At 62.5% G+C, this 12,143-nt stretch overlaps 2 protein-coding genes across 2 annotated transcripts in view; one reads left to right on the top strand and one right to left on the bottom strand.

Moving 5' to 3' along the window:
- The window catches only part of LTO1 (LTO1 maturation factor of ABCE1), a 42,268-nt gene that overhangs the window by 14,339 nt on the left and 15,786 nt on the right, over positions 1 to 12,143 (bottom strand). The gene's annotated exons all lie outside the window — the stretch shown is intronic.
- CCND1 (cyclin D1) lies at positions 77 to 10,975 on the top strand. The gene is made up of 5 exons (XM_026482972.4): positions 77 to 484; positions 2,037 to 2,252; positions 2,767 to 2,926; positions 6,696 to 6,844; positions 8,998 to 10,975. The coding sequence occupies exons 1-5, from the start codon at positions 287 to 289 to the stop codon at positions 9,160 to 9,162; spliced, it is 888 nt and encodes a 295-aa protein (XP_026338757.1). The 5' UTR covers positions 77 to 286; the 3' UTR covers positions 9,163 to 10,975.

Genomic DNA, 12,143 nt, shown 5'->3' on the forward strand with positions numbered 1-12,143 from the left:
CCCCTGCGCCCGCCCGCCCCCCCCTCCCGCTCCCATTCTCTGCCCGGCTTTGATCTCTGCTTAACAACAGTAACGTCACACGGACTACAGGGGAGTTTTGTTGGAAGTTGCAAAGTCCTGGAGCCTCCAGAGGGCTGTCGGCGCAGTAGCAGCGAGCAGCAGCGTCCGCGCGCTCCGGCGAGGGGCAGACGAGCTCGAGGGAGCGCGGGGCAGCGGGAGCTAGAGCCGAGCGCGGACCGACCCGGGACCCACCGCCGTCCCCAGGCCGCCCAGTAGAGCCCCAGCCATGGCACACCAACTCTTATGCTGCGAAGTGGAGACCATCCGCCGGGCGTACCCCGATGCCAACCTACTCAACGACCGGGTGCTGCGGGCCATGCTCAAGGCGGAGGAGACCTGCGCACCCTCCGTGTCCTACTTCAAGTGTGTGCAGAAGGAGATCCTGCCGTCCATGCGGAAGATCGTGGCCACCTGGATGCTGGAGGTGCGGGGCTTCGGGCGGCTCTCTTAGGACTTTCCTGCAACTTGTTGCCCAAACCCACATTTCTTTGCCACTCACCTCCCTCCCTTCTCTCCCACCCCAACTTTGAAGTTTGCCGGGGTGCTGCTAGGAATCGCATTTTCAAAATATATAGATATTGTGGGTGTTTTTTGAACGAAAAGGGGGTGGGGGTGGGGTCGTTTGAAATTCCCTATCCTGGCGGGGGTAGTGGGGGGGGAGCGGTCGGGGAGGGGACCCTTAGAGAAAAGCCAGTTGCCAGGGGCACCCCAGTTGGTTCGAGGGTGCGGGCCGGCGGCCTGGGCGCTCTTTGTGGCCCCCGCCTGCGCCCGAGCCCCGCTGCGCCTCCTCTTCGGCTGCACTGCCGCGAGCCGCCTGCTCCAGAGGGAGGGGGCATAGATTTGATTTTTAAATTAATATCCATGGACACGTATGCAAGGGCCGCTCGTGCCAGTATTATGCGCCATCTTTGTTCTTTTATTGCAAAGCAAAAGTGTTTATTAATAATTGGGGGTAGGGTGGGGGCGGGGAGCGGCCGGCGAGGCGCTGGGGCCGCCGCGAGGGGCCGCGCGGCCGCCGGGAACCGGAGGGAGGGGCGCGGGGACGGAGCGCGGGCAGCTTGGGGGGGACCCCGCTCGGGAAGAGGGGCCCCTTTGTTCAAGCTGCAAGTCCCGGGGCGCCCCGCACGGCCAGCCTGGGCCGGGGAGCACGCCGAGCTGCAAGGTCGCGTGGCCCCCAAGACGCTGGGGATTGACCCTGGTCTGCAGGGGTCTCAGCTTGGGGGACCTGTCTGGAGCGAGCCGGCGGCCCGGGGCACACTTTCAGGCCTTCAGCGGGCGCCCGGGGGGGCCGCAGATATTTTAAAATAATTTTTGAAAGTGCGGCGTGGTGCCCTTGCGAGAGGGAAACGGCGCCCGCGCCCAGGGGGAAGGGGGGGCCCCCAAGTTTGAATTCCTGGGGCTCTCCCCAGAGCTTGCAACGAGCTCTCGACCCCTGGCCTGGGTAAAGGGCCGCCCGAGGGTCATTTTCAGGGGTTTTTTATGTACCCAGTTATTTTTTTTATATTTTTAAATATTTTTTGAAAAGATGACGTCTGGGGAAATGCGCCGCGGCGGCCTGGGACGCCACCTTTGTGTCTCGCAGGCGCTGTGAGCGCGGAGCCCAGCCCCGCGGCCCGCCCCGCGGCCCCGCGGCCCCGCACCCCATTTGGGATGAGCCCGGGCCAGGCGGGCCCCGGAACACCCACGCGGGCCGGGGTCCTGGGGCTGGCCGCCCGCGCGCGACGCACGCCGCTAGCCGTGCCCACTCCCGCCCCCACCATGCCAGCCTCCCGGGGACTTTCCCTTTCAGTTTCGGGGTGGGTGGGCATTGGGGACACGCGGGGGAGGGGGCGCGGCAGCGGCTGCTTCTGCCGACCCCCACTCCCGACCCGCCGCGCGCTCGGGACCCGCCGCCCGGGTGCGAGCGGGGGTGGGGGGCGCGGGGTCTCCGCGGAGGGGGCCCGGCGGCGACGGTCACGGCCCCCGTGCCCCGGCAGGTCTGCGAGGAGCAGAAGTGCGAGGAGGAGGTCTTCCCGCTGGCCATGAACTACCTGGACCGCTTCCTGTCGCTGGAGCCCGTGAAAAAGAGCCGCCTGCAGCTGCTGGGGGCCACCTGCATGTTCGTGGCCTCCAAGATGAAGGAGACCATCCCCCTGACGGCCGAAAAGCTGTGCATCTACACTGACAACTCCATCCGGCCTGACGAGCTGCTGGTAACCTGGGACCCCCCCACGCCCCTTGAGCCCCAGGACCCCGGGGGTGGGGGAGGTGCAGTGGGCGGGAGGCCCCCCGTCGGCCGCTAACACATCCTAGGCCCCGAGGACCGGCAGCCACACCGGTGGGGCCCCTCTCGAGGAGCGGGCGGGACCCCCGCCGCCCCCCATACCCAGCGCGCCCCACCACACACTGTCGCTCCACTCCCACCTTGGCTGCGCCCCTAGCGCGGCCGAAAAGTGGGCGGCGCGCGCCCTCTAGCGACGGTGAAGCGGGCGGCCCGCGCTGCTTACAAGGGCTCCCGTTCCAGGTGTGGGTCTCTTTTGTCTCCACTTGGAAACAGTTGGCCTTTTCTACGGCACCCCCTCTTCTTGGACCTCTTTTGGGGTGACATGCCGTCCTCCATTCCTGGACCCCCAACATGTCCTATCCCTTCTCTCCTGGGCCGTGTCCCACGGAGGGGGGGAGCAGCCCCTGCACCTCTCTTTATACTGGTTCACCCCACTTCCACAGCAAATGGAGCTGCTCCTGGTGAACAAACTCAAGTGGAACCTGGCCGCGATGACCCCGCACGATTTCATTGAGCACTTCCTCTCCAAGATGCCAGTGGCCGAGGAGAGCAGACAGATCATCCGGAAGCATGCTCAGACCTTCGTCGCCCTCTGTGCCACAGGTAGGGCGTCTGGGTCCTGCTGGCCCCCGGCCCCAGCCTCCCTGGGTGCCCCTTGCCCCTGGTGGAGGAGCATCTTGCCCTTTGCCTTGGTTTCCCCATCTGAGGAGCTGGTCCCCAGGCCCCTCCTGCTCTCAGAGGTGCTCCTCTATCCTTGGACTGTGTGCTGGGGCTAGGTGGAGGGTGGAGGGGGTCCCTTCCTGGGTCAGGCAGCTGAGGCTGGCCACAGCCACCACGCAGTGCCTTGGGGATGGGGGTGGGTGGTCCACCAGGCTGGGGCCACTCCGTGCTGAAAGGCATTCACCTTGGCTGCCCAGCCTGCCTCCCCTACTCCCGTCCTTCCCCCCCGCCCCCCCATCACCAGTCCTTCCCTGTGTCCTCAAGGGGCCCCCTTCTGGCCTCTCCCGGGCTGGGCCACCTGCCAGGGGCGCCTACAGGGGTGGGGAGCGCCGGCCCGCAGTGCCTGCACCACGTGCTCTGGGCGGCCAGCAGCAGCCCTTGTGCGGGGGCGGCCAGCAGAAGAGCTTAGCCGCCTGAGGCCCCGCCAAGGGGTGCCTCAGGCCTTCGCAGCTCAGCTGAGCCTGGGAGGGGCTTCAGAGCAGCCTGGAGTTGGGCTGCTGTGGTTGGCAGCAGGGGGCCAGCCTTCCCTCCCCCTGGCAGGGCTCTGGATGGTCCCTGGAGGCCCCTCCCTGACACCGCCCTGGCCCTGGCCCCTGGAGAGTTTCAGCACTCCGCGCAGACACCTACGCTCCGCATGGCCTCCCGTTTCCCCCAGCCCTAACCCTGACACCCTGTGACCTCTTTCTCTCTCCCTTCGATCGCATGGGCTAGGCCCAGGAGATCTGGAGAACCCTGCCTGGGGACCTATGCCCCCATCCCAGCCAGCTCTGCAGTGGGCCACCTCTGCCCCTGGTCAGGCCTCAGCTGTCACGTGTGTTTGGGGCTCAGCGTGGGCAACTGGAGGGCCACACAGCATCGAAAGGGGAAGTTGGCATCTGTCACTGCCTCCCCAGAAGCAGCAGAACCCCTAGTCTGGCATCTCCTGGCACCCTCCTGATGTTGGGGTGCTCCGATGGCTGCTATTTCTGGGTCAGGCGAGAGTCGGAAAGATTCTGCTGGCCTCCCCGTCCTCCGCCTCCCACTCAAGGAATGAACCCCTCCTCCAAGCCCTTCCAAGTGAGAGGAGTAGGGGGACACCGTCAGCCTGGATGGATCTGAGGGGTGGCAGCTCTGACCCTGGGGCAGGGGCAGGGAGCCTCCCACTAGCCATCCCCTTGGCCTCCAGGGGCCAGCCCCGCAAGCAGGCAGGGAGGCGTTCTCTGGCTGGGGCGCCTCGGAAGAGAGAGGCCTCTGGAGACTTCCAGACAGCCTTTTATGGAGCTGAAAGTGGTTCAGAGAAACGGCAGAGTTTCCTGGAGATAATGCAAGGAACGGTTCTTGCACACCCTCCCCCCCCAGGATGGCGGGGGCGGCCTGGAGCTCCCCTCCCCCAGAACCCCAGGGAAGCGGGGTGTGTAGCCTGCGTGCAGTGCCTGGCAATGCGGGGAGCAGGCCCGGCGCAGAAGCTGTAAAGGGGCTTCAGTGCTGGCTCCCCAGCTGCTACGGGTCCGTGGGCACGAGCACGCCGGGCCTCTGTCTGAGATGGGGCCCAGCAAGCAGCCCCTGGCCTGCAGGGTGCAGCCTGGGCCCAAGTCCTGGGCCTCCCTGGAGAGAAGGTGTGGGGATGGAAGGCGGTCACCCAGCTTCTCTCATGCATTAACTCCAGGGCGGGGCCTTGCAGGGGGCAGGCAGGCCAGAAGGAGGAGAGGTTCACCCGCCCACCCAGGTCCCTCGGCAAGATTGTCCAGGTCCAGATCCTCCCCTGCACGGTTCGAACGTAACTGAGATGCAGCCGTGCCCTTGGTCGCGAGGGACCTCTCGCTTTTGAGTGACGTGATGGCAGCTGAAAGCAGAAAGAGGTTGGCAGAGACGGTAGTGAGGTGGAGGTGTGAGCAGAAGCCCCAGAAGATACTTCTGTCCTCCCCGGAGCAAGGGTCCTGCTTGATGGTGCCGTGAGGGGGGCTCTGTGCTTGCCCTGGTGCCTGCAGACTGGGGCTCCCCCATGTGTGCACACGTCCGCCACACCGCGGTTGCTTTTGCTTCTCTGTGAACGTGTGTGTACATCCGCGTGCACTGGAGCTTGGCGGGGTGCTGCCGTGGGCGAGGTAAGCAAACGGCCAGGGCTGCTGGGACGCTGACAAGTCATCGAGGCTGATGAGTAGGTCTTAGCAAGGGTCAGCGATGCCTCCAGGGCCTTGCTCTGGCGGCGGCCCCAGGCTCTCCGCACCGCGCGGTCGGAGCAAGCGTGGGCGCTTTGGGCATGCAGTTGGGTTCCTCCTCATTGACACGCGTAAGCCCCGCACCGTGCACACGCACATGCATGCACACACTCTATCTACACATGTGAGCCCTGCACCATGGGCGTGCACATACATGTATGCACATGTGCACACACACGTGCACGCACGCACACCCCTCCCTGGGGAGGCAGGCTTTGGAAGCGAGCCTGCCCCCAGTACGCCATCCCCTCAGACGGGAATCTCGAGGTGCAGCCACACTGTTGCTGGGACAGCAGCAATCTGTGCAGCCCTGAGTGCCTCACGGAAAAGCTCCTCCTGCCTGACTCCCCGCTCGCAGACTGGGCGGCACTGCTCCCGTTCAAAGGCGGAAAGAGGTGGCTGCCTCTGGGATTTCTTTTTCACGGGGCCCGGCAGCGGGCTCTGTCGCCCCTGCAGGGTGGCTCCCCTGCTCCCCAGCCCCCCGCCTGCTGTCTGCTCCCCCCATGCAGCCTCAGCTCTGCTGTTCCCGGAAAGGCAGCCCAGGCCCACGAGGCCCCTCCCGCTCTGCTCACCCAGCCTGGTCCTGGTGCTCCACGTGCCCCACATGAGGCAAAGGGGCTGACAAAGACGCCACGCCAGGCCCCCCTGACCGAGGTGCAGAAATCGTCGGCCTCTCCCACCAAGAATTCCACACTGGGTGCCACAGAATGGCAGCCCACGGGCCCCGCATGGCCACTTACACATCCTCCTTCCCGCTTCCCCACCTTTTCATGACAAGTGTGGGAGGTGCTGGGCTCAGCCTAGGAGCAAAGGCAGGGGTCCTCCGTCTCCCCCCCCCCCCATCGCTGAGCTGTGCCTCAGGGCAGAGGTGAGGTAGTGAGGGAATGCTACCCCTGCTGGGTCCCAGGAGGAAGGTAAAGTGGGGATAAGCATCCCAGGCCACCACGGGGAGCGCTGCCCCCTGCACACTCCTGGAGGGCTGCCGTGGGGGACAGCGAGACCTGTGTGTGTCGTGTCCCCCCGCCCCCCCCCCCCGAGTGCAGACCTGACGGGCCACCTCCAGTCCCTGGGTCCCAGCCGCACATCTTGTCCCTTGTAGTCTGTCACCTTTACAAGTTAGTGTGAATAAGCAGCACGTCCCCGAGGCTCATGTGCAGCCATGTCCCTTCCCCAGAGGCCTTTGCGGTTTGTTTCTGCCGATGGCTGTTTCCTCAGTTTGCTTCTTATGTTTTCAAGTGAGCATCACAAGCTCGGGTCGGGTGAATCCTCGGCCTGGCTTCTGCAGCCCGGTGCTGGGTCCACCTCCCGACCGGCACTGCGGACCCAAAGCCCAGCCGGCCGTTGGCGGGGACGTGCCCTCATGTGGAGCTGGTGCTCAGGACTGTGGGGATCACGGGGTCCCGTGGAGGGTCCCCCACTCACGGCCCCCTTGCCTCTCTCCCTCTCTGCTGCAGACGTGAAGTTCATTTCCAACCCGCCCTCCATGGTGGCAGCCGGGAGTGTGGTGGCCGCCGTGCAGGGCCTGCACCTGGGAAGTTCCAACAGCTTCCTGTCCTACCACCGCCTCACTCGGTTCCTCTCCAAAGTGATTAAGTGCGACGCGGTAAGTGATCGGTCCGCGGCGCCCGCGCTAGCTCGGCAGGACCCAAAGCTGCCGGTCACGGATGGGAAACGCTGCGGCTCGTGCCAAGGCCCCCAAAGTGATGGAGGGTGTAGGGGACCGTGTGTGGGACGGGACAGGTGCCGTGTTCAGAGGCAAGGGACCTGGCCCAGGCTGACAGGGTGCCAGCCTCACCCCACTGTCCTGGGGCTCCTTTGGGAGGAGAAGCATCTCCCAGAACTTGCGGGCAGGCCAGGAGGGTCCTCAGGCTTCTGGCGCCCCCAGGGCTCCCAGGAGCAGGCGGGCCTCCCGGGGAGCTGTCCAGGAAGAGGGGCCACAAGGCAGGCCCGTCAGTGATCCGTGCCCTAATGGCATGTGGAGTTGGGGCCCAGTGGGGCTTTGTCCGGACCACAATGCGGATGGCTCGTAAACGGGAGCTTGAAAAGGCTCCTGTGAGGTCTGCAGATGCAACAATGGCCCATGGAGACAACCCCGTGTTTTATGGCCCCCTTTGAGTGGCTGCTGCCATTGGAGCCCCGAGCCGGAGCTGATTGTGTCTTCCTTCTTCAAAATACCATTGTTTGATGCCCAATTCCTTTCTTGTCTTAGAGAAAGAATGGAAATCACAGTTGCGGGGGTTTGTGGCCTTTACCAGACTAGACCAGCGAGGTTGGCGGGTCAGCCCTCGGCCCCGCTGGTGTGCTGAGTGGGAACCAGTGACCGCCCTGACCCCGGTCCAGGTCTGGCTCTGCTCGGGCTGCCTTCTGGTGGTCCACCCTCGAGGGCCCCAGAGGCCCGATGGGCCCTAGTAGCCGCCGGCCTCAGCGCACCACTGAGGGAAGGACGGCCGGGCCCTGGGCAGAAGCCCGCCCGTCCCGGCACTGCCGGCTGCCCGGAGGGGGCTGCGTTCTTGCTTCTCTCCCCGCTGGGAGTGGGCAGTTCCTGGAGGGGTGGGAGGGGGCTCCCCCCTCAGTCTTCGTGCTTACTGGGCCTCCTGGAGGGGTGGGGTGTCCTGGGTGGCTGCTGGGGTCCCTCACCACCGTGCAGCTCACCCTCAGTGAGGGGGACACGACACAGACGGCTGCAGATTAGAACCCAGATCGCAGCGGATGGACAGGGGAGAATTCAGTTGAGACTGAAATTTGTTAGGCTGGTTACCCGGTGACCAACGCAGCGGAGCCCCAGTGCAGAAAAGCCTCAGCCACGGAACCTTACGTGTCCTTGGGCTGCGAGCCGCGTCCCCCCTTCCCCAGAGCTGCTTCGGTCGCAAGCGTGGCTCTTCCCCGGGCCAAGGCTACAGGTCTCAGTGGCTCTGAGGAGGAAGTTAGGGCCATGTGGCCAAGGGGAGTCTCTTCCTGGATCCACTCCTTTTGGGCAGTGAACCCCTGTTTCCAGCCCCACCTGGTTGGGAGTTCAGCGGCCCCTAGGGGAAAGGCGCAGGTCTGTTTTGCAGGCTGGCCTAGAGACTCTACCTGGTTCTAGAATAGAAGCCCAGTGTAGCACCCCAGGGGTTGAGACGGGCCGCCTGGCACCTGTACCCCCGTGCTGTGGGAGACTTGCTTCCATGAGACCAGGAGAGGCCCCTGGACTCCCAAGATTCCTCTGGGGCGTTGAGACCTCGGGGACGGCGCCGGGCCAGGCCAGTGCATTCTCCCAGGGTGCAGGCCAAGCGGGCGAGGACAGAGGGGATAAAGGGTCCCGGCCGCCCCCAGCCCACCCAACATTCACTCTCAGTCATGCACGGCCTAACACTTTTGACGGCCATTCATCACGGAAGGCTGGATTCACCGCGAGGGCTGACACGGCGGAGGTCAAGTCCAAAATGCAGGGCTCAGGGGGCCTCAGGGCAGGCCCGGGGGGCAGCAGGCAGGCGGGCGAGGGCGTCCTCGTGCTCGGAAGATGGCCAGCAGCCCTGTGGCCTGCGCGGGGCCTTTGGTCCTAAGTAGGGCTGTGTGCGCCTCAGGCGGGGCGGGGTGGGGGGCATGCGGGTCGGTCCTGGGGTTTGGGCTGTGGCTCCACGTTTTCCTTCACCCGATTTGGGGGAGGCAGCGCTTTCGATGAGGCTCGCTTCCCCCAAAATGGCCCAGGTGCTGGCATGTGGGGAGGGCCCGGCCTGCAGGCGTCCATCTGAGGACCCCTGTCTCCCATCCGGCCAGGACTGTCTCCGGGCATGCCAGGAGCAGATCGAAGCCCTGCTGGAGTCCAGCCTGCGCCAGGCCCAGCAGCAGAGCCTGGACCCCAAGGCCGCCGAGGAGGAGGAGGAGGAGGAGGAGGCCGACCTGGCCTGCACGCCCACCGACGTGCGAGACGTGAACATTTGAGGGGGTGCGCACGCGGCGCGGGAGGGGCCGCCCGGGTGCTCCCCTGACAGGACCGCGCTCCTCGCCAGGACCGGTCACCACCAGAAGGGAAAGCTTCCTTCTCCTTTACTGTCGGTTTTTTCCTTTGCTCTTTTCTCCCTTCCGTCTCTGACTTCAGCAAAAGAAAAAAAGTACCCGAAAAAAAACTGTCTTTAAAAAAAAAAAAAAGGAGAGAAAAAAAATAGTATTTGCATAACCCTGAGCTGGGGGGTGGGGGGAGGTTTGCTACAAAAATAGAGGACGTGATACCCCATAATCAGCTAGGTTTTCTGTGGATCGTTCGTGACTCTGTTGTAAGGCTAGGCATTAACACAAGCAACGAGCGTGCAGGGGAGGGTTAGGGTGGATTCTTTCTGTGTTTAAAACAAAACAAAACAAAAAAAAGCATAAAAACATTTGAAAAACTAGAAAAAAGCCAGCCAACCACGTTTGGAGTAGAGGAGGGTTTTCGGTAGAAGCGCGTCCCGAGGAGGCGGCCGGAAGGCGGTCCTAGGTAGCCCGCGCGTCGCTTGCCGCGCATGTAGTCACTTTATCAGCCCTTCGCGCTCCTTTATTCCCTAGGTAGGCGAGTAACCCTTCACCTGTCCGTGGCTGATGGAACCGCAGTTAGCGCAGCGCTCCGCGTGGTCGCGCGCTGACCCTCTTCCCGCCGGCGGCGCCGCGCTCGCGGAAAGCCAGCTCCGATCCCGGCCCGCGCAGCTAGAGCGACAGAACCCGCCACAGCGACGTCATGTATTCTATTTTTATAATCTTCCTATTTTTGTAGTTGCCTGTTGAGATAGATGCTGGTTTCTCACCCCCACAGACCTGCAGCCTGCTCACATCCAGGTGAAATCCATGGCTCCTTTTTTTTTTTTTTTTTCCTTCTCAATATTCTAGAACCATTCCATTTCAAAGCACTTTCAATCCAGTGGTATAGGGAATCTCTCTTGTTTCTGTTGTGTGTGGAGGGCGGGGCGGGGGGGCAGTTTCTTAATGGAATGGTTTGGGAATATTCACGTCCTTGAGTGCAGACAGGATGGCGAGGCAAGTGCATGTCACTTAGGGAGTTAGCGGGAGGGGATGTTCCTGAAGACGAGCTTCTGGTCAGGAAGTGCACTCTTACGTCGCCAGGACGGTGCACTCCTTTCTCTGTAGAGCAGTGGAAGTCCGGGAGTCCTTGGTGCCAGCTGGTGTTCGAAAGCGTAGGGGCCTTTAAAGGTGGACCTAGAGAACGCGTAGTTTAAGGGTTAGGAAGGTTTTTAAACACTAAAATATATAATTTATAGTTAAGGCTAAAAAGAATATTTATTGCAGAGGATGTCTGTAAGGCCAGTATGATTTATAAAGTAATGCAATCTCCCCTTGATGTACACCCCCCGACACACACACACACACACACACACACACACACACACACACGCTTTTCTGCCTTTGATGTTGCAGGTTTCATACAGTTTGTCAAATTAGGTCCTTTTTCACAGGAGAGAGAAAAAGATCCTGAGGAAAAACACGAAGAGCATGGATTTGGCCGATTCAGCCCGTACTCGGTGTTGCCCTAAATGGGAACCCCATCTGAGAGGCCTCAGAGTTCCACAGAAAAGGAGGGTACTCGGAACAAGTGCAGCCCCAACGTATTCTTGTCCCCTGTCCCCTCCTTCTGAAAAAAGAAAGCTTAGCAACCAATAGACAATTTGCACATCTTGGTTTTGTACCTTTTCATAATGACTACGTGGTGGGGGAGTCGAAGGCGGCGAGAGCACAGGGCCGGTGCTTGGCGGGGGTGCAGGGGGTGGGGGCGGGGGGCGGAGGGCCGTCGGCGGGACCCCGCGGCGGGCAGGCTGCGGCTCGGTGTCCTGATTCGCTGCTACCGATGACTTCCCAGCGCGGTTTGGAAACAGATTTCACATCGCTTTTCTGTCTCTTTCACGTCGTTTTGCTGCTATCGGAGGATCAGTTTTTTTGTTTTTGTTTTACGATGTCATACTGCCATGTTTGAGTTTTAATTTTCTCATAGAAAAATGTATTAAGGATGCCTTTTTTTTGTAGATTTTTTTTTTATGTGATCAATTTTGACTTAATGTGATTTACTGCTCTATTCCAAAAAGGTTCCTGTTTCACGATACCTCATGCTTCTCTTAGCCATGTGCAGACCAGGCGGTCAGGCTCCATCTGACCCGCGGCCTCCTGCTCCGGCAGACACGCGGACCGGGATCCCGAAACGGGCCCGGCGGGGTGGGCTCCGGGCCACGGTCGTGCACGCAGCCCAGCGGCCCCGGGGCCGCGACCGCCCCCTTCTCCCTGCGCCTGTGATGCCGGGCTGCCCGCCTGACCTGGGACGTGCCACCATGTTAGCTTTGACAGCCGGATCGTTCTTGACGTGTAGCTACGAAAGTTGCGTCATTATATTATTATTATTGTAACAAGTGTGTCGTCACGTGCCACCGCGGTGCTGTGCTGCAGGACTCAGTCACTCCGGATGAGCGGAGTCGCCTCTGGACTTGGGGAAAGTGCCGGTGTCGCCTCTGCGCGTACGTGCCCGTGTTCTGTCCCCTTCATTGCCGCGGCACGCTCGTTCAACAAAGACTCCGGATCTCAGTGAGGCCCACTGACAGTGCCGTGCACCCGACTCGCCTAGCACGCTGCCAAACCCAAAGGATTTGCACCACGGGCGGCCCCTGCCCGGCTGGGTCAGCCTGGGTGCTCGCTGGCCACCGGCCCCGGCCCGCCCCGGCCCGCCCCGCCCCTGCAGGAACACCGCTTCTGCTTACCTCAACCGTTCTGGCTGCAGCATCTCTGTCTGAACCAAACGGGGTCCTTGAGGGACGGTCTGTCCTCGTGGGGGGGGTGGGGGGTGAACGTGGTGTGCGCTCGAAGGCCAAAGGCCGGGGGCAGGTCTGGGGAGCACAGCGGAGTCTGTCCTGTGACCAGCAAGGCTGTGAGGGTCTCTGGTGGGTGGGCAC

This window comes from Ursus arctos, unplaced genomic scaffold, assembly GCF_023065955.2.
Source record: "Ursus arctos isolate Adak ecotype North America unplaced genomic scaffold, UrsArc2.0 scaffold_23, whole genome shotgun sequence".
Taxonomy (NCBI): domain Eukaryota; kingdom Metazoa; phylum Chordata; class Mammalia; order Carnivora; family Ursidae; genus Ursus; species Ursus arctos.

Excerpts from the sequence above, each read along its gene's own strand:
- CCND1 (XM_026482972.4), top strand. The coding sequence starts at position 287 with ATGGCACACCAACTCTTATGCTGCGAAGTGGAGACCATCCGCCGGGCG. Across the intron at positions 485-2,036 it reads TGGCCACCTGGATGCTGGAG|GTCTGCGAGGAGCAGAAGTG; the intron begins GTGCGGGGCTTC and ends GTGCCCCGGCAG. Across the intron at positions 6,845-8,997 it reads AAGTGATTAAGTGCGACGCG|GACTGTCTCCGGGCATGCCA; the intron begins GTAAGTGATCGG and ends CCATCCGGCCAG.